At 39.3% G+C, this 21045-nt stretch overlaps 2 protein-coding genes across 2 annotated transcripts in view; one reads left to right on the forward strand and one right to left on the reverse strand.

Moving 5' to 3' along the window:
* Positions 1-10568, forward strand: part of PPP3R1 (protein phosphatase 3 regulatory subunit B, alpha) — a 69157-nt gene extending 58589 nt beyond the window's left edge. The window contains exon 6 of the mRNA XM_040623396.1: positions 8446-10568. Within this exon, the coding sequence (XP_040479330.1) occupies positions 8446-8493 (48 nt within the window). The 3' untranslated portion in view covers positions 8494-10568. The remainder of the gene's footprint in view (positions 1-8445) is intronic.
* Positions 10569-11615: 1047 nt separating this feature from the next.
* On the reverse strand, positions 11616-21041 carry PNO1 (partner of NOB1 homolog). Its single transcript, XM_008699938.2, has 7 exons — positions 20762-21041; positions 20376-20525; positions 18470-18553; positions 18233-18293; positions 17879-17996; positions 12812-12882; positions 11616-11953 (listed from the first exon to the last, which is right to left on the reverse strand). The coding sequence occupies exons 1-7, from the start codon at positions 20966-20968 to the stop codon at positions 11886-11888; spliced, it is 759 nt and encodes a 252-aa protein (XP_008698160.1). The 5' UTR covers positions 20969-21041; the 3' UTR covers positions 11616-11885.
* Between the last annotated feature and the right edge of the window lie 4 nt (positions 21042-21045).

Genomic DNA, 21045 nt, shown 5'->3' on the forward strand with positions numbered 1-21045 from the left:
GAGAAAATCTTGAAAGCAGCTCGGGACAAGAGGTCTGTAACCTACAATGGTAGAAACATTAGATTGGCAGCAGCCCTATCCACAGAGACCTGGCAGGCCAGAAAGGACTGGCATGATACATATTCAGGACACTAAACAGGAAAAATATGCATCCAAGAATACTATATCTAGCTAGGCTGTCATTGAAAATAGAAGGAGAAAGAAAAAGCTTCCAGGACAAACAGAAACTAAAAGAATTTGTGATCGCTAAACCAGCCCTACAGGAAATATTAAAGAATTCCCTTTAAGCAAAGACAGAGCCCAAAAGTAACAAAGACCAAAAAGGAGTGGAAACAATCTACAGAAACAGTGACTTTACAGGTATTACAATGGCACTAAATTCGTATCTTTCAGTAGTTACTCTGAATGTAAATGGGCTAAATGCCACAATCAAAAGACACGGGGTATCTAAGAGTGGATAAAAAAGCAAGACCCATCAATATGCTCTCAAAAGAGACTAATTTTAGACCCAAAGACACCTCCAGATTAAAAGTGAGGGGTGGAAAACCATTTATCATGCTAATGGACATCAAAAGAAAGCTGGGGTGGCAATCTTTATATCAGAAGTTAGATTTTAAACCAAAGACTATAATAGATGAAGAACGACACTGTATCATGATTAAAGGGTCTATCCAACAACAAGATCTAACAATTGTAAATATTTATGGCCCTAACATGGGAGCAGCCAATTACATAAATCAAGTAATAACAAAACTAAAGAAACACATTGATAATAATACAATAATAATAGGGGACTTTTAACACCCCACTCACTGCAATGGGCAGGTCATCTAAGCAGAAGATCAACAAGGAAAGAAGGGCTTTGAATGACACACTGAACCAGATGGACTTCACAGATATATTCAGAGCATTCAATCCTTAAGTAACAATACACATTCTTCTTTAGTGCACATGGAACATTCTCCAGAACAGATCACATGCTGGGTCACAAATCAGGTCTCAACCAGTACCAGAAGACTGGGATCATTCCCTGCATGTTTTCAGATCACAGTGCTTTGAAACTTGAACTCAATCACAAGAGGACGTTTGGAAGGAACTCAAATTCGTGGAGGCTAAAGCACATCCTGCTAAAGAATAAATGAGTCAACCAGGAAATTAAAGAATTTAAAAAATTCATGGAAACAAATGAAAACAAAAACATAACTGTTCAAAACCTTTGGGATGCAGCAAAGGCAGTCCTAAGAGGGAAGTATATAGAAATACAAGACTTTCTCAAGAAACAAGAAAGGGCTCAAATACACGAGCTAACCTTATACCTAAAGGAGCTGAAGAAAGAACAGCAAATAAAGGCTAAACCCAGCAGGAGAAGAGAATTAATAAAGATTAGAGCAGAAATCCGTGAAATAGAAACGAAAAGAACAGAACAGATCTACAAAACTAGGAGCTGATCCTTTGAGAGAATTAATAAGATTGATAAACCCCTGGCCAAACTTATCAAAAAGAAAAGAGAAAGGGCTAAGTAAAATCACGAATGAAAGAGGAGCGATCACAGCCAACACCAAAGAAATACAAACAATTGTCAGAACATATTAAGAGCACCTATATGCCAACAAATTAGGCAATCTGAAAGAAATGGATGCATTCCTAGAGATGTATAAACTAACAAAACTGAAACAGGAAGAAATAGAAAACCTGAACAGACCCATAACCACCAAGGAAATTGAAGCCGTAATCACAAATCTTCCCAACAAACAAGAGTCCAGGGTCATACAGCTTCCCAGGGAAATTCTACCAAATATTTAAAGAAGAATTAACAACTGTTCCTCTGAAGCTGTTTCAAAAAATAGAAATGGAAAACTTCCAAACTCTAAGAGGCTAACATTACCCTGATCCCCAAACCAGACAGAAACACCACCAAAAAGGAGAATTACAAATATCCCTGATGAACATGGATGCAAAAATTCTCACCAAAATACTAGCCAGTAGGATCCAACAGTACATTAAAAAGACTATTCACCACAACCAAGTGGGATTTTTTCCTGAGCTGCACAGGTGGTTCGACTACTGCAAATCAATCAACATGATACACCACATTAATAAAAGAAAGGAGAAGAACCATATGATCCTCTCAATAGACGCAGAAAAAGCATTTGACAAAGTACAGCATCCTTTCTTGATTAAAACTCTTCACAGTGTAGGGATAGAAGGAACATACCTCAGTATCATAAAAGCCATATATGAAAGGCCCATAGCGAATATCATTCTCAGTGGGGATGAGAGCTTTTCCCTTAAGGTCAGTAACACAATAGGGATGCCCACTCTCAGTACTTGTTCAACACAGTACTAGAAGTCCTAGCCTCAGCAATCAGACAACAAAAAGAAATAAAAGGCATCTAAATTGGTAAAGAAGAAGTCAAACTCTCCACTCTTCACCGATGATGTGATACTCTATATGGAAAACCTGAAAGACTCCACCCCCAAATTGAAAGAACTCGTACAGGAATTCAGCAAAGTGGCAGGATATAAAGTCAATGCACAGAACTCAGTTGCATTTTTATATGCTAACAATGAGACAGAAGAAAGAGAAATTAAGGAGTTGATTCCATTTACAATTGCACCAGAAACCATAAGATACCTAGGAATAAATCTAACTAAAGAGGCAAAGGATCTGTGGATGAATGGATAAACTATAGAACACTCATGAAAGAAATTGAGGAAGACACAAAGAATTGGAAAAACTTTCCATGCTCATGGATTAGAAGGACAAATATTGTTAAAATGTCTATGCTCCCTAGAGCAATTTATACATTCTATGCAGTCCCTATCAAAATACCATCAACTTTTTTCACAGAGCTGGAATAAATAATCCTAAAACTTGCATGGAACCAGAGAAGACCCCAAATAGGCAAAGGCAAAGGAATATTGAAAAAAAGAACCAAAGCTAGTAGCATCACAATTCCGGACTTCAAGCTCTATTACAAAGCTGTAATCATCAAGACAGTAGTGTACTGGCACAAAAACAGACACACAGATCAGAATAGAGAACCCAGAAACGGACCCTCAACTCTATGGTCAACTAATCTTTGACAAAGTAGGAAGGAATATCCAATGGAAAAAAGACAGTCTCTTCAACAAACGGTGTTGGGAAAATGGGACAGCCACATGCGGAAGAATGAAACTGGACCATTTCCTTACACCATACACAAAAATAGACTCAAAACTGATGAAAGACCTAAATATGAGACAGGAATACAACAAAATCCTGAAGGAGAACACAGGCAGCAATCTCTTTGACCTCAGCCGCAGCAATTTCTTGCTAGACATGTCTCCAAAGGCAAGGGAAACGAAAGCAAAAATGAATTATTGGGACTTCATCAAGATAAAAAGCTTTTGCACAGCAAAGGAAACCATTGACAAAACCAAAAGATAACCAACAGAATGGGAGAAGATGGTTGCCAATGTCTTAATCAGATAAAAGGGCTAGCATCCAGAATCTATAAATAACTTATTGTACTCAACACCCAAAGAATAATCCCATCAAGAAATGGGGTAGAAGACATGAACAGACATTTCTCCAAAGAAGACACACAAATGGCCAAGACACATGAAAAAATGCTCAACATCACTGGGCATCAGGGAAATACGAATCAAAACCACAAGGAGATGCACCTCACGTGGGTCAGAATGACTAAAATTAACAAGTTAGGAAATGACAGATGCTGGCAAGGATGCTGAGAAAGGAGAACCCTCCTACACTGTTGGTGGGAATGCAAGCTTGTGCAGCCACTCTGGAAAACAGTATGGAGGTTCCTCAAAAAGTTGAAAATAGAGCTACCCTACGATTCAGCAATTGCACTGCTAGGTGTTTACCCCAAAGATACAAATGTAGTGATATGAAGGGGCACCTTCAGTGTGGGGGTACCCCAGTGTTTATAGCAGCAATGTCAACAATAGCCAAACTATGGAAAGAGCCCTGATGTCCACTGACAGATGAATGGATAAAGATGTTCTACATATACAATGCAACACTACTCAGCCATCAAAAAACCTGAAGTCTTGCCATTTCCAAAGACGTGGATGGAACTAGAGGGTATTATGCTAAGTGAAATAAGTCAGTCAGAAAGACAATTATCATATGATCTGACTCATATGTGGAATTTAAGAAACAAAACAGGAGCTTAGATAGGGGAAGGGAGGGAAAAATAAAACAAGATAAAATTAGAGAGGGAGACAAACCCTAAGAGACTCTTAATCATAGGAAACAAACAGGATTACTGAAGGGGAAGAGGTGGGGGGTGGGGCAGCTGGGAGATGGGCATTAAGGAGGGCACGTGATGTAATGAGCACTAGGTGTTATAAAAGACTGATGAATCACTGACCTGTACCTCTGAAACAAGTAATACACTATATGTTAATTAACTGATTTTAAATAAGAGAAAAAAGGGAAGAGAGTTAAGCTTGAGAGTTGAGACTTTGAACTGTTGCCTGGTGGTACTCCTGCAAGGGTTTGTCATCTGTCTGTCTTTTCATCGCCAAAGATCAGAGAGACTCCTGTGGACTGGCGTCAGATTGAGTGTGACATAAGACCAGCCTGGATAGTAATAGCCAGTTTTTAAAAGAAGGAAAGAAGAAATCAAGCCTTGAGGGAACAAAATAAAAATGGAAAACTCTTGCCCAGAGTGATGTGGAAGAGATGTATAGAGACGAAGACTCATTTATATTTAGTATATTATAAAATGTAAATTAAAATTACATATAAATCACCTGTCGGTGGAAGGAAATTAAAATACATCTTTAGGTATAGAAATGATGCTATTTACAATGAAGACGTACAGCGCGCTTTGAATTCATTTCCAGCATTTGTGATAAATGGCTTTTGTGTTTGTGAGGAGCATAGTTCAGGAGTGTCGGAAACTTAAATTGTGTTTAAACCCATTTTTCTGAACATGGATCAAGCCCATAACTCTGGCTTCATGGAGTCCTTTACAAAAATTCTGATTTCTCAAGCTATAGCAGGGAAAGGAGATGGGAAGTTACTTTAAGAGATCACATGCTTGTTTGGCTCCTTTAAAATTTTCAGAATAGTTAACATACATGGATAATAGAAATGATTGGTGACAGGATTAAAGTTGGGGTTGAACTGAACACATGTACAGTTGACCCTTGAACACTTGCCTACTTACGTGCAGGTTTTTTTCGCTTAAGTATTATACATGTTTTTTGTCTTATGATTTCAGTAATGTTTTTTCTAGCTTTATTGTAGTACAGTATGTAATACATATACAGAATGTTTTATGTTAATGATGAGGCTTTCAGTTAACACTGGGCTGTTAGTAGTTAAGTTTTGGGAGAGTCAGAAGTTATACATGGATTTTTTACTGCGTTAGGGGGTTGGTATACCCAAGCCCTGTTCAAGGGTGAACTGTATTTTTTTTTTTGCTTGCTTTCCAAACTCCAGTGAAATTAAAAAGTAAAGGTTTATGAACCCACAGGACAAAGAGATCGTAGGGAAGATAACAGATTCAACACTAAGCTGACTTAACAGGAGAAAAAAATTAATTCTAAACTGTCAGCTTGGAAAGTCAGTGAGAAGCAACTTGGTTTATAATGCAGAATCCCTGAAAGGCTTAGGACTTGGTGGCACAAAAGTGAAAGTGGGGATGAAGGCAAGGCTAAAAACAGAATTGCTTAGTCTGTTTAAGCAGCATTTAGCACACTGGATCTCCTTTCCTACTCTGTTCAGACTCTCCTGCCCTGTGGTGGGAGATTGGAGAGGGTGAAGTAGTCTCTAGGCTGGGAAACAGGAGGCATAGATTGGGGAGTGAGGGTAGGGTAAAGGGAGGGAGATTAAATAAAGATGAGCCTATTTCCATTTTGATACCTCTAAAAGTAAAACAAAAATCTGTCATTCTCAGGGATATAATATACTGAATCCTTAAGACAAAGCTTGGATAATACAGTTCTTGGAAATTTAAATTTATTTATTTATTTATTTTTAAAAGATTTTATTTATTTATTCGACAGAGAGACAGCCAGCGAGAGAGGGAACACAAGCAGGGGGAGTGGGAGAGGAAGAAGCAGGCTCATAGCAGAGGAGCCTGATGTGGGCCTTGATCCCATAATGCCGGCATCACGCCCTGAGCCGAAGGCAGACGCTTAACCGCTGTGCTACCCAGGCGCCCCGGAAATTTAAATTTAGAGATCCATTTTAGGAAGTCTTAACACCTGAATGCTAGGATTTCCAGAGAGAAAAATGGAGGGAAGGAAGTCATTAAAAATGAATACAAAAGTAATGAACGAAAAGTAGTTTCCTGACCGAAAGGATTACTGAGTAGCATAGTATAAAAAAATACTCTGGGCCTAGGCACAATGTCATGAAATTTTAAAATGGGGAACAAAGATACAGTCCTACAAAGTTCCAAAGACCAGGGTTAGAGGGGTGGTGGGGAGGGGCTTTATACAAAGCCTGAGAAATCATCAGGGCAGCTGACTTCTCAGTAGCAAAGTAGGAAGCTCGAAGACAATGGAGCAGCATTGCCTTTGCAATTCTGAGGGACAGTTATTTCCAAACTAGAATTCTCAACAAACTCAAACTAGATGGAAAAATGAAGACATTTTCTGTAATGCAAGGCTTCCCTTTTTGGGAAACTACTGGAAGATGTGCTCCCACTATAAGGTTGTAAATAAAAAAAGATAATGTGGGGTCTAGGAAGCAAGAGGGTCCAACATGAGAGGAGGAAAGCAAGGTCCAGAGATGGCAGGCCTAGCTTGCAGCAGGTGGGAAAGCTCTGGGAATGATTTCAAGATAATAAAATTGATAGAATTACATAACATATTTGAACGTATTTAGAACAAAAGTTTGAGACTGAATTACTGAAATATATAGAATACCCAGTAAAGGAAAAGATAATTATTAACTGTAGCAAAACAGATGTGCAGTATGCAATTCTGTTTTGCTGTAGAGTATTTTATATGTCATAATTAAAAGGCTGAATTAGTCATAATCAAAATGAAGGTGTAACTGTTGGAAGGGGGGGCTTATATGGGGTAGGAGATAGACGTGTGTGTGTGTGTGTGTGTGTGTGTAAGAGCTAAATCTTTCCCTTGTGTTGTGGGCATTATAAGTCCAAGAGAAGGCAATGTAGGAATGTTATTTGGAGACCTACAGGGAAATACTGCATATTAGCTGAAAAGTCTAAATGATCATCTCTATGTAAAAAGACATAGAGAATGAGGACAGGGTAGCAAACTGATGTTTTCATAGCAGAAGTTGTAACACAAATTGGCTGTTTCAGCTTTATTTTTCAAATAAACTTTAAAAATAAGTTTAAATTAAAAAATAATACAGATGGTTATACACAACAACATGGATTATCAAAAACATGTTAGGTGAAACAAGTCAGACATGAAAAAGATCTCAAACTAATCCAGGTTGTTGAAGTCACAGTAGTGGCTCCGTGTGTGTGTTGGGGGGGGGGTAGGGCAGGAGGGAGATAGCTGGAAGGGGTGCAGAAGAGTTCTGGTGATGGTCTGGGTGCTAGTTACTTGGGTGTTTACTCTGGGAAAATTCATCAAGCTGTGAACATTTATGACGTACATACTTTCTTTACGTAGGTTGTACGTAAATCTATCCTCCAAATAATAATATAATATAGGTAATTATACTTGCAGATTATCATGTCATTTTTCACTGAGGTGTCTGTAACAATTCTCCATGTCTACAAGCCCATGGGAGAATAATGTGCAGAAAATCTTATTCATTTGGTACTTTTTAATACCTTCTAGAATAGACTGACAGTTAAGCCCATATTTGGATTTTGAGGATAAATTTTTACGCTAACCTCCTGTTAATATTAAACTACAAAAGAGGGGTTGGCAAACTACAGAGTAGGTCAGATCCTTCCCATGGCCTGTTCTGTGTGTCTTGGAGCTTAGAACAGTCTTTTACATTTTTAAAGTGTTGTTAAGCAAGTGGGGGAAAGGGGCACCTGAGTGGCTGAGTCAGTTAAACATCTGTCTTTGGCTCAGGTCATGATCTCGTGAGGTCCCAGGATTGAGCCCTGCATTGGGCTCCCTGCTCAGCGGGAAGTCGGCTTCTCCTTCTCCCTCAGCCCCTCCTCCCACTCATGTTCTCAAATAAATAAAATCTTAAAAAAAAAAAAAAGTGGGAGAAGGAAACGTAAGAGAAATCACCTGTGGCCGACAAAAAGCCTAAAATACGCTCTGGCGATTTAAGTTTGCCAGCTGTTGTCCTAGAACACAAGAAGATGCCTGTTATCCTGGGAGAAAGAAGCCAGGAAAATTCTAACTTGGAGGCAGTAAAGTTCAAAAACAAACAAAATCCCCAAAAAGGCCAACTTCTGAAAACAGTGTATTTTTTAAATTGTAGTTTTGGTTAAGGAGTTTTCAAATGTGGTCAACTTGATTTGTTCTGATCTGTTGCAGGTTGTAGGTGGCCTAGATATCCACAAAAAGATGGTGGTAGATGTGTGACTCTTTTTTAAAGAGTACCACCCAACACTTTTGCTTTCTTCTCCATCTCTGAAGATCTGCTCAAGACGTCCAGCAATGCTCTCTGTGTATTTAAATGGAAGTATTTTTCTCTGTGAAGCCACATTTTCCAACACGAGCCTCATGAAGCCAACTAAGTGTTATTGAACTCTTATTCTCTCAATAACTCAGTGTAGCACTTTAAAGTCTGAAGGACAGCAATATGAAAAGAGCATATCAATGTGGTGAAGAAAGGGAAGGGGTTGGCTTTTTAATTTATTTTTCTTCATCTTTTATAACAAGAAAGTATCTATATATACATATGTAAATATTTATATATAGATATATGTAGCTTTCTATATGTGTAGTAGGTTGGCTTTAATTTAATCTACTTGATTCAGAAACAAAATGATAGAGTACAAAAGTGCCAAGCAGAACATAAAACATCCTTACTTTTATTTCACACAGTTTTATATATAGATAGAAAATTGTACAATTTGAGCCGGGTGTTAGGCCAGCTATTTTCCTTTTCCTGTGCTTTCTCCTTTGAGAGATTGACAAAGCATTTGTTAACGTCCTATTATTTACCTTAATTACATTTTTGTAACAAAGGAGTTTGTAATTTTATTTATACCTATGAATATATTTCCAGGGACTATGTCTCATTGCTGAGCAGCTTTCACTACATCTCTGCTTGAAGAGAAAGTGTAGTCAGTGCTCCTGCCAAGAGCTCATTCTGTGTTCATATAGTAACTGCACAGAGCTTGTGGCTGCTTCGAGGTTATTTTGTAACCAGGAGCCATTACATTTAGTAAATGTCCCTGAGTCGGTGTAAGTTATCAGTTGTGGAAAGGCCAGAAGCCATCTGAGGCAATCACGAGTTTCCTTAGATGTTTCTTAGTAATACCGGAAGGAATCACAGAACTACTTAGGAAATCCATTCATTCGTTTCAGTATGTGGGTAAACAAAGTTTGTCATTAAACTTACCTTTGAACCATAAATTTCCCTTCTGTTTCAGAAGACTTGCAGCTCATCTAAAAAACTGGTGATAATGTGCATGTATGTATCTGAACGCCCACATATATTTGTGATTTAAATGGAAGAAGTCTTACTGATCGGTATGCCACAGAGGAGCAAAATTTTATCCAAATTTATACCTCCTGAATTCTTTACCACAAGGCATAGAGAGTGCATGATGGTTTTCTTTCTTGATTTGCCCATATTTGTAATGGATGCTAACTTACTAAATGTGTGATATAAAAGTAGCGTATCATGTTCCACCACTTGATATTATCCCTTCCCTTTTCTGCAAAGGTACTATTGGCTGGAGGAAAACATTTTATGGTTAGCTTTCTAGGAAAGTAGTCTTCCCCTGTATAGGTTTTTCTAGAAGAATGGTTTTATGATTGTAAGTGGAAAAGGGCAGGTTGAATCAAGGTGAATGAATCTTAAATTGGGCACACCTGCCTGCCATCGCTGTTCCTTCAACTGAGTGCTGCACATCATGGGCTCTGTCTGTGAGAGAAAAATCCCGGTGCTTGGTGTCCTTGCATGACATGGAGTTTTGCATGTAGATCAATTTAAAATGTACCTCTTGTTTACATAATTTGCATAATTTTAAAAGATAACGTTGCCAAACTTTGGAAATGTTAATGTTCAAACTGAAAATCTCCACTACATGTAACTTTCTTCCTCTGGATCAGTCCGTGGCTTATAAGCCCAGCCAGTGGTTTGATCTGTTCCAGTGTCAGCTGCCATGTGCTCTGCTTCAAGGGGGAACTAGTCTTTTGTGAATTTTTTGTACATAAGTATTTGTTACAAATATTTTAGCAAATGCTTTCTATTTCTCTTGCTTGTGCATATCTTGGCTGGCGTTACAGAAAAATAGTGCAAATGTTATTTCCTTACTGGGGAATGAGGGGTTTTTTTTCCTTTTTTCTTTTTTTTTTTTTTTTAGTGTGGGTGGGGGAGGGGTTTATGTTGACTGTTTAGTTTTCTTCTGCATGAAATGTCATGTTGTGGGATCTTTAGAAAACTTCATACTGTATGAATAAGAAAATAAAATATTTGAAACTTGCTTGAGTGTGTTCACAATGGTCTTTGGTGGGCTTTTTTTCCCCCATGAGGTTGTCGTCTTTCCACTCTTTTGGATTAAAAACCCTGATAAATTATGTTTGATATTGGGGCTATAAGCCATAAGTAAAAATAAATCTGCTTTATCACTGGTTAAAAACCACAAATCATTACAACAGCCTACAAAGCCCTACCTTCATTGCTTTACTACTCACCCTTTACTGCTTCCAGCTGCCTTCGCCTCCTGTGGTTTCTGGAGCTTTGGGCTTGCTTCTGCTGTGGGCCTTTGTACCGTCTCCCCCACCAGAGACCCCACAGTTGATGCCGTCAGGTCTGTTCAGGTGTGTCCTGGCTCCACAGGGACGCTCCTGGCCACCACATGTAAACATACTCCTACACCTGTGTCTCCTTTACTCCACTCTCTTCTTCCTCCAGAGAGTTTTTCCTCTGCTGACAGAATTTACTTAGGTATTTTGTACACTTGTCTTATCTGGTTATTGAAATAAAACGAAAACTCTACAAAGGCAGTGATTTTTTTTTTGTCCCTTGTCTACCAATAGCCTCAATTGTCTAGAATTCTACCCAGCTCTAGTGTTTGCTCATTAAATACTTACCAAATGAGTATTTAAATAGGCAGACACTAATTAAAACAAGCGCTTCCATTTGCAGAACATTGCGGTTTTCTAAAAACATTCTTTTACCATATTTCACCTTCACCCAAACATTGGTAAGGTCTGGCTACTTCCATTGAGTGCTTATTTGAAAATAAAATTCTTTCCTCACGTCAACCTTGTGAGGTAGTCCTTAATTTTATAAACTACAAAACAGGTACAAAGATTAGCCTTTGTTCACAACAGTATCTCCAAACTGCTGCTTCTAAAAAGTCCACATACCACCCAGTATTAAGGGTCAGGATTCAGAGCGATTTTGTGAGCGGATTCTGTTAATTACACTCCATAGACAAGAAATGTTTACAAATTTATAAAAAGTTATAAATCTATAAATTCATACAGATCTGTTTAAACAAGTTTCCCCAATAAGAGAATTATAAACTATGTAAATCTTTTATTTAAAATTAAGTGATATAATTAATGTGTAAGTATAATTATGGTACTAAATTCAGATAAAGGAATTATCCTCAAGTTGCTGCATGAGAATATTATCAAACCTTTCTATTGATGCTTCTGGCTGAGAACAGAAGAAGCGATGGAGGCTCAAAGTGACTGAAAAATTCTTCACATGGTTTCTTATCACCACATGCAGAGGGCAAGGGCTTTTTCTCTAGAGTCCAAATTCAAGATAAAAAGTCTCTGATTTGAAATCAGAATCGATCTGCTGCTCTGCTAGCCACGGCTCGGATATTGCCATAAACCTTTGATGGAGGATTTCCTGCAGAGGAAAACAAACATATCTATACAAATATACTCACATATATAGAAGACACATGGAAAGCAGTCTGCAACTCCAAAGCACATTTCCCAGTGGATCTCTCTTAAATCAGCAAAAGAACCATAAACCATACCCAAATAGTCTCCAAAATTATTTTAAATTCTACGAATCAAAGGCACGGAGTTATGTAAATATGTCAAAAAGAAACTGGTCACTCAGATCTGGGCACTGATGGAAAATCCCATTTAGAGCAAGCAGCTACAACCCTGTAACTCATACCAGAAGTTAACTGACTTTGCCGCACAGTTTGAAAACAGGACTGGGGTGCCTGGGTGACTCAGTCGGTTAAGCGTCTGATTCTTGGTTTTGGCTCAGGTCATGATGCCAGGGTCGTGAGAACGAGCCCCGCAATAGGCTCTGCACTCAGCATAGAATCTGCTTAAGATTCCCTCTCCCTCTGCCTCTCCCACTCGCTCAGGCTTTCTAGCTCTCAAGTAAATAAAATAAAATAGGACTAAGTGTGTCAATTAAGTTGACTGATGGTCATCAGCAGCTCTCTTTTCATTGAAACCTAAAACACACTGCTTGCTATTCTGGAATGGCTTTTCACTGCACTTCAGGGGAAAGCAGCAAAGATTTAAGCAACATAACCCCATAAACCCTTTATTTTCCCTAGCAAACTGATGAAATCTAAGCAAAAATATTCCTCCTTTTTTATTTAGGCCCATGTTTGCCAACCCCAAAGTTTCTATTTCGCAATCTCTAACATGCTTAACTTGAACTGATTTGCAAATGTGGTTCGAGTTCTAAATTCCCTATTTTCTTTCCAGAGAAAATACCCAAGGAATAAATTATTACCCAGGATGAGGTTGCAAATGGCAGTTCTTGCCATCTTGATGTTTTGGAAAGAGCCAAGGATGTGAACTTTCCTGCAAGAGAGAATGTGAGACAAGTTAGCAACAAAATCATTTCCTTAACTAAATCCCATAATCCCGTAACTTTGGAAAATCATGATAGATTTCTAAATATAGATGGTGGTGATGGTTGCACAACTCAAAATACACTAAAAATCACTTTGAAGGGAAATTCTATGGTATGTAAATTATATCCCAGTAAACAGAAATACAAAATTTTAAGAAACCAAGAATTTTTAAAGATTCTTAGCTAATAATGGCTACCATCAAGTGAGTGCTTTTTATGTGCTACGGCTTTGTGTGTTCCCATTTAACCCTCACATGAGTTTTATTAACGTAGATGGTATTCCCATTTTATAAATGAGGAAAGAAATTTACGAGAAGTTAAAAAAACAAAACCCAAAAACAAACCTGCCCAAGATTACACATTGGCAGAGCTGGTATTAAGTACCCAGAAATGCAAGTAACATTGTACTTAATTAAAACATCTGGATTTCAACTGCAAAACCTTCTAAAGGTTATCTAAATTTCTTCACTATTCAGTGAGGATCATCCAGACCCTACTAATGGGAATTCCTGGTTGACTGACTCAAACAAAATGGACAATATAGTATTTTGCTTTTTGAGCCCATCCTCCAAAATGTCAGTAAACTGACACCAAAATTATCAGTAGGAACATCAAGCCAAACCCTCTCATCCAGGCTTAGGCATTTCTGGAAGTGGGGACAAAAATGACAAAATCTGTTCAAGATGATGCCTAGGTTTTCTTCCCCACTCTGTAATCAGGCAACCACCCCCTGTAACAGGCAGAATTATGGGAGGGGGAGGCGAGGTGATGCTCCCTGGAAAATAAAAGACATGGTGTCTGGACCAGGGGTACCAGGTACAGCTGAGGTAGGAATGCCATGTTAAAGATGGGCAATGGGAAGCAAATAACTGAGACCTCCAACTGTCTTCCATAACTGCGCTTCAAAGTCTGGCAGCGAAGAGCCTAGAGCATGCCTCTCTGGGGGAATCTGACCTGCTCAATAAAAGACCTAAAAGAGGGGCGCCTGGGTAGCTCAGCTGGTTAAGCATCTGCCTTCAGCTTGGGTCATGATCTCAGGGTCCTGGGATCAAGCCCCACATCAGACTCTCTGCTCAGCGAGGAATCTGCTTCTCCCTCTCCCTCTATATTTTCTCTCTCTCCCTCAAACAAATAAATAAAATCTAAAAAAAACCCCAAAAAACAAAAGACTAAAAGATACATCAGAAACAGCCTGGCAATCACCCTAAGTGAAGCCTAGTCAACCAGCATCCCCTCCCCCCCCCCAGACCCTGTGAGCTCAGGGCTTCTGGTCTGCTCTTTACTGCCTCACTCTGTCCATCTGGCGCACACACACTGAGGATCACCAGCATCTGACGAAAGCATCTACTACAAAAAAACAGAGGCTACAACCAGCAAAGCGAAAAAAGAGAAACGGAGACTATGGAGACTAAGAGAAAATGAAAACGGCAAAAACAGAATCAAATCAGTAAGGTCCAGAAAGCTATCTTCATGCACCCATGAATCAAGGGCACAATGTTAAGAAAACTAAATATAAGGATTGGAACACAGAGTCACAGAAAGGAATTCCAGACAGGAAGGGGTAAGAAAGGAAGACCAAAGTAATTCAAGAAAATTTCTGAGAATTGTAGAAAATGAAGTCTCTAGTTTGAAAGGGCCCAGTAAGATGAATAAAAATAGACCCACGCTAACACACAGCACGATGAAATTTCAGAACACACTAAAGATAATACAACTGCCAGATAGGACACTCAAAGAATCAGGTATAAAAATGGCATTAGACCTCTCAATAGCAACACTGAAAGCTAGGATATAGAAAGGTCTTCAAAATTCTGAATGGACATGATTTATATAACAGAACTAGATAGCTGGCCAGGAAAGAGGAAGTTCTCAACAAATGGAACGAGAAGTTCTCAAAAAATGTTAGCTAGCTAAGCTAGCTCCCGCACTATAAACGGCACCAAAATAAGGAGTACTAAGGTTGGGGGGAGGGGGGTGTACAAAATGAATGAAGGGGGTCAAACAGCACAAACTTCAGTTAGAAAAGAAGTCCGGGGATGTAATGTACAGCATGTCAAGTATAGTCAATAATACTGTGCTACATAATGGAAAGTTGCTAAGAGTAATTAAGTTTTCACACACAGAAAAACAAATTTGTAGCTATGGTGATAGATGTTAACCAGACTGACTGTGGTGCTCATTTTGCAATACATACAAATACCAAATTAAAAAAGAAAAACAGAAGAACCATAAGGAGTACTCAGGAAAAAGAATCCAACAACCAAGGGATTCAAACAGCAAAAGGGCAAAGGTGAAAGGAGAACCCAGGATGTCAACTGGGCGTCAGGCAGGGTAGCCGTGCTTCTGAGAAAGCAGGCTCCAGGAGAGGTTTCTCAAATGTTTGATGCATCTGGATACACCAAGAGGACATACAACAGTGTATAGCTTTTTACTGAATTTTACTGATAATTAGAAAACACAAACATAAATAAGAATTGTTTTTTCAAGTGAAAACAACAGAGTAATCACAGTTATCACCTGGCCCCGCTGTTGATACACTGAGCACTGGAACTGCACACAGGTAATGCCGAACGCTGGTCTTAACAAAACCTACAAGGTACAGGGAACGTAGGAAGGGATAAGTAAACTGGATGTTAGAAGGGCTGAGTATATGGGGTGGAAGTGGGGGCAGATGAAAAAAAGCTGAATTTTCCTCTTTCACATTAGAAAGTCAATGGTGAGGCTAAAAAAACAAAACAAACCATGAAGCTGGTATATAAACAAGGTGTCTGAAAATATGGAGATAAATTTTTAAAAATTACCTAAAAGAGCTGAAATTAGTTCCTCTGAGGAAGAGGAAATGGAGGTAGGTAGTATAAATTTGGGGCTTGCTCAAATATGTGTATGTCTAACTCTGATAAAAATTCTTGACAATAGCGCAGGAAAGATGAGGAAACAGACAGTGAACACACATGAAGTGTGAGTAGTTTTGCTGCCGAAACCACCACCATGATGGGGCAGTGGCTGGAACGGTATGGAGGTCTCAGGACATACAGGCAACAGTATTTGCCATCTGATGCACTGCATGTATTTGGAATCGTTTTTAGTGTTTTATCGTGCTCACATCATACTGTATTTTACCAGGTTATCAGCAGCTCATCAAAAACAACACTTACAGGTGCATACGAGTCCACACTACGGTTATATCACAGTAAGCGGGTGAACATGTGGATTTCCAATTAGCCTATTTATACTGAACACTCCAGACAGTACACTCAAGTAGTATGTCATTCAGTTTGTAAGAAAAATAGAAAAGATATAAAAAGTAATTCAATAAAAGCAACATTATTCATAATAGCCCCAAACTGAAAACAGCCCAAACGTCCATCATATGTGAATGGATAAACAAAATGCAATACCTTACAATAGTACTTGGCAATAAAGAGGAATTACTAACATACCCAATGAACTGGGGAAACTCAAAACAGCATGCTAATTAAAAGAAATCATACACCAAAGACTGCACCCTGTATCTTTCCATTTATATAAATTTCTAGAAAAGGCATAACCATGACAGACAGATCAGTGATTACCTGGGATTGAGGTGGGATCACAGGACTATAGGTTTACCCAAAACTCACTGAACAGGAGCATTACCTAAATAAGGTAATGCTTTTTGTATGTATATCATACTGCAGTTAAAAAAAATAGTTCAGCTAGTAAATTTTATGTTAACACTTATCAATACACTTGAAATTTAATATATCACAGTATCCATACTTTGATTAGCACATCAGTTACATTTTTAGGTTTCTAAATTAAAAGTTTTTAAGGCTACTTAGGATACTTTCAAATGTGGTATGCATTTCAAAATATTTTAAAATGTCTAGTTCAAAACATGCTTTCCTCATGGCTCCATACTCCCAAGTCTAGGCTCCCCTCACAAAGATCAATATTATAATAAGCCTGTCTTCCAGTAAGAGGGCCATCAAAGTGGTATTATCGTTATCCCTCGAGTATAAAACAGAGTCTAAAATTTAGGTTCTAAAAAATGGTGAGCCTGAGTTTAGAGCCAAGATAGTATGATTTTAAATAAAATTATTTCTGGGTTTAGCAGCAGGCAGGTCCCTCCTCCTGTCAGTCAAGTGCTTCGTTCCCCAACTTCACGGCATTATATAATCTCCGCGCCATCTGCCAGTAACCGACCTGGCACCGCAGCAGCCTCAACCCCCGCCAGGGCTAATCCCAGCTTGACTTCCTGCACCCTTACTTTAAGCCTGTGTCATCTTCTTTCCGTTCACATAGAGCTGGTCTCGAGTTTTTCACCCAACGTGCAATACTCTTCGTTCTTTTATGAAAGGCCTTTATATATAATCTTAAAGTATTTATAAAGTTATACACATGTATTTCTTTCTTTAAAAGGAAAGCACAATGGCATTTAAAACACCCACTCCTTGCTCTCTCCTACTGATTTAGGAGTCTCCTCGGATACTAGTTAAATCTTCACCTGTCAGGTAACTTCTTTTAGTAGAATTCTGAACAATTTCCTTTACTTTTTTTAAGATTTTATTTATTTATCTGAGAGAGAGAGAGCGCGCAAGCATGCATGAAGGGGGGAGGGGCAGAGGGAGAAGCAGGCTCCCCGCTGAGCAGGGAACCCAGAGTGGGGCTCGATCCCAGGACCCTGTGACCACGACCTGAGCCAAAGGCAGACACTTAACCGGCTGAGCCACCCAGGCGCCCCTAAACATGTCCGTTATTGCTAACTGAGAAAAACAGAATTCCTAAGATTTTCTCAACTAACTTAATCTGCTTTCAAAGTAAGTATCTATGTATTTCATTCGGAACCATATACTGACAAAGAGTCAGTGGCAACATTACGCATAAAATACAATCTTTATGAAGAAACCAGCAAAAGGTCAAATATAAATTAGGACAATAGCTTTGTCACGATCAGATACTTACACATCAGCCAAAACTATCCGTGTCCGTGTCACGTTCTCAATGGTGAATTTGGTTTTTCCTCCTTTGCCAGCGATTCTTCCTATTGCCCTTGACAGGTGGTCTCCCTTTAGGGGCTTCACTAAATGAGAGAATCAAGGCCTCAGGAGGCAGGAAATTCCAGTGCACCACCCACTACGTAATGAAGTTAAATCACCAACTACATTTCCCTACTAAGAGATACAAAAATATATATTTTTAAAACCTGCTAATAATACAGGCCAACTAATGCTACTAGAAAGCTAAGAGTCACCTACAATACAAAGTCAGCAGTATGAAAGCACAACAGTTAACAGGAAAAGACCACCCTATACTCACCATCTGTAATTTCAAAAGACTCTAGGAAGAGGTCATCCAACCTAATGAGGGCAAGTGCGTCCTACAACATAAAAATAAATGCTGTGAAGCCCTTCCGTTTAGATACCTGAGAATAACTATTAAGTTAAAATTCACCAGACCTAGAAAACTCAAAAATTTTTTAAAAGCCCGAATCCACTGAAACATTCATATTAAGTGTTTTTAAGCACCTATTGTAGATGCCATGAAATCACTTACCTCCACCTGAAACCCAAGAATAAAGGCTTTCACAAAATCAGCTGCTTTTGTCAGGGCACTAACATCCTTGGTTTCTTTACAAGTCTGTTTAAAAAAAAAAAGGCAGCACATATTCATATTATGACTGGACATGAAAATATGCTAACAAAACACTAGGACTGATCAATATGATGATGATTATATGCTGATATTTCCCAAAGCACTAACTCCAGAACTAACTACCATGAATGGTTTAAGCTGGGATCCTGTCCTTAAAGGCTTTACTAGGTAATTGCAGGAACAGCTGCTATTCATAAAATCCCAGCCACTAAAAGTGACACGCACGGCAAAGGTGCTTTACACACAACAGCTCTAATCTTCACGTCAACCCTGAATATTAAAAGTAATATAAAAACTTTTATATTTGAGAAAACTGAAGTACTGAAATGTGAAAAAGGGAGAATTCCGACACAAGTCTGATTCCAAAACTGTCATTTCCATTCTCCCACAAAGACTCAAATTTAGTTGAGGAGACCACATATTTGACAAATTTCAAAATACACGAGGTTGTGTAATACACAGATAAAACTAGATCCCAGTTCCAATCCTGTATGTGACCTTGGGCAAGTCCCATAGAAGCTCCAGGTCTAAGTTTTCTCATTTGTAAATAAAAAGATCTGAGTGAAGGGTCCTTTCAGGACTAACAAGATTCACTTGTTAGCGAATGACTTTGATGACTCTAACATACTCCTTTGACTCAGTTTCCTCACATCTAAAGGATGGTGATATGACAATTACTTCATAGGCCTGTCTTAAGATTAAAATGAAAGTCCCCCCATAAAATGAAAGATATGGCCACAAAAAGGTTCAAAGAGTTGGGATGAGGTGAACTTGGGACTTAGATTCCTACTTAAAAGGCAAGTTCAGGGGCACCTGGATGGCTCCGTTGGTTAAGCGTCTCCCTTTGGTTCAGGTCATGATCTCAGGGTCCTGGAATCAAGCCCCATATCGGGCTCCCTGCTCAGTGACAAGTCTTTTTCTCCTTCTCCCCTATGACCTCTCTCGCTCTCACTCTCTCTCAAATAAATAAAAATCTTTAATAAAAAAAAAAGGCAAGCTCAGTCAAAAACTTAACTCTTATCGTTCAGAGATTTTGAAGATACCAGAGTACCACAGTGAAAGCAGTGTGGTCCAGGAAAATTAATCTGGCGCTGGCAGAGGAAGGACCGGTGAGAGGAGATTTAAAGCTCTGAAGCAAGGGAAACCTCTAAGGAAACAAAACGACAAGAACCCGCATGAAAGTGACAATGGGAACAAAGAGGAGTTCTGCCAAGTTCTAGATTTTAAACTTTACCAACTATTTAAAGCAGTGCCCCTATGCTTTATTCCATTACTCTAGTTCAACGCAGATGAGTCTATACCAGTCCTGATGATGGTGTAAGAATCCTCAAAACGGAAGACATAATTAATTTTGGTCATTGATTCTGATATAAAACTGGCACCCAGAAAAGGAAACCCAAAGTCAATTAACATTGTCTAACTTTTGAACTGACACCATGAAATGTAGATATATGTGTGTGTGTGTGTGTGTACCACACGTACTTTTACTCCTTATTTACATACTTCTGTTTATGACCACCTGTTTACTCAGCCTTGTCTCATTTCAACACAGAACATCATAAAATACATGCACAGACACAGCCAGTATTTTGGTATGACCTTAGGTCCACCTTATGAATTCAACTAATATTTGTATTGAATGCGGATTTTGAAGAGATTCAAGAAGCTCGAACTCACTATTTTAAGAAAATTGTATAATGACCATTTAACAAAGTAAGTCTCATTAAAGAAAGTCTATTCACGCCTTTTCACTTCTGCAGGAGAGAGAAACCCTAATATATTTGGAAATGGTTGACATTCTCCTTACCCTAATTTCTACATTCCTCGATTTCAAGTTAAACCGTATCTGAAGTCCCAAATGTTCTACAATAGGAGTAAATATCTTCATCCAGTTCTCTTTTAATGGCGTGTATCTGTTAGCTGGGACTGGAATTTTCCTTGTTTCTTCTTTCCCACCCTAGGATAAAAGAACACACAAGTCGGGAGATGTATCAAGGGATGAAGATAGAGCTGTAAAATGACAGCTCTTCCAGAAGAAGCTTTAACTGAACGATTTAAACTTCGTTCAGGAGAGTCACTTCACTAAGGACGTCACTTAAGAACAGACCCCGCACTTCCAACATCACCCAGAGATCAGCGGCTTGGCCCACCTTTGGCCCCGGCCCCGTTCTGTCCCCCGGTCCCTGTTAGTACCAGGAATCCATCCCCGGCGAGGGGCGGAAAAACGGGCCTCTTCGAGGGCCTGGCTTCCTCCGTGTCCATGCGGCCTGCATCCCCGCCGTCCCCCGCGGCAGACAGCTGCTCAGCCTGCCGTTTCTTCGCCCGCCGGCCCCCCTTGTGCGTGACTTGGGTGAAGCCGTCCTCGGCCCCAGCGTTCTGCGCCTCCATCTCCGGTTCCATCCCCAGGAACCTCCAGCTCCAACATGTGCTTCCGGCTCGAACGCGTGCGCCGCTGCACGGCGCAGGCGCAGGTGCGC

This window comes from Ursus maritimus, unplaced genomic scaffold (genome assembly GCF_017311325.1).
Source record: "Ursus maritimus isolate PB19 unplaced genomic scaffold, ASM1731132v1 scaffold_6, whole genome shotgun sequence".
Classification (NCBI taxonomy): domain Eukaryota; kingdom Metazoa; phylum Chordata; class Mammalia; order Carnivora; family Ursidae; genus Ursus; species Ursus maritimus.

What these genes read in the sequence shown, in the direction of transcription:
- PNO1 (XM_008699938.2), bottom strand. Translation starts at nt 20,968, where the DNA reads ATGGAACCGGAGATGGAGGCGCAGAACGCTGGGGCCGAGGACGGCTTC. An exon ending in CGAGGAATGTAGAAATTAGG is followed by an intron (nt 18,554 to 20,375) that starts GTAAGGAGAATG and finishes TTTTTTAAACAG; the next exon opens with ACTTGTAAAGAAACCAAGGA. An exon ending in CGGATAGTTTTGGCTGATGT is followed by an intron (nt 12,883 to 17,878) that starts GTAAGTATCTGA and finishes TCTCTCTTGCAG; the next exon opens with GAAAGTTCACATCCTTGGCT.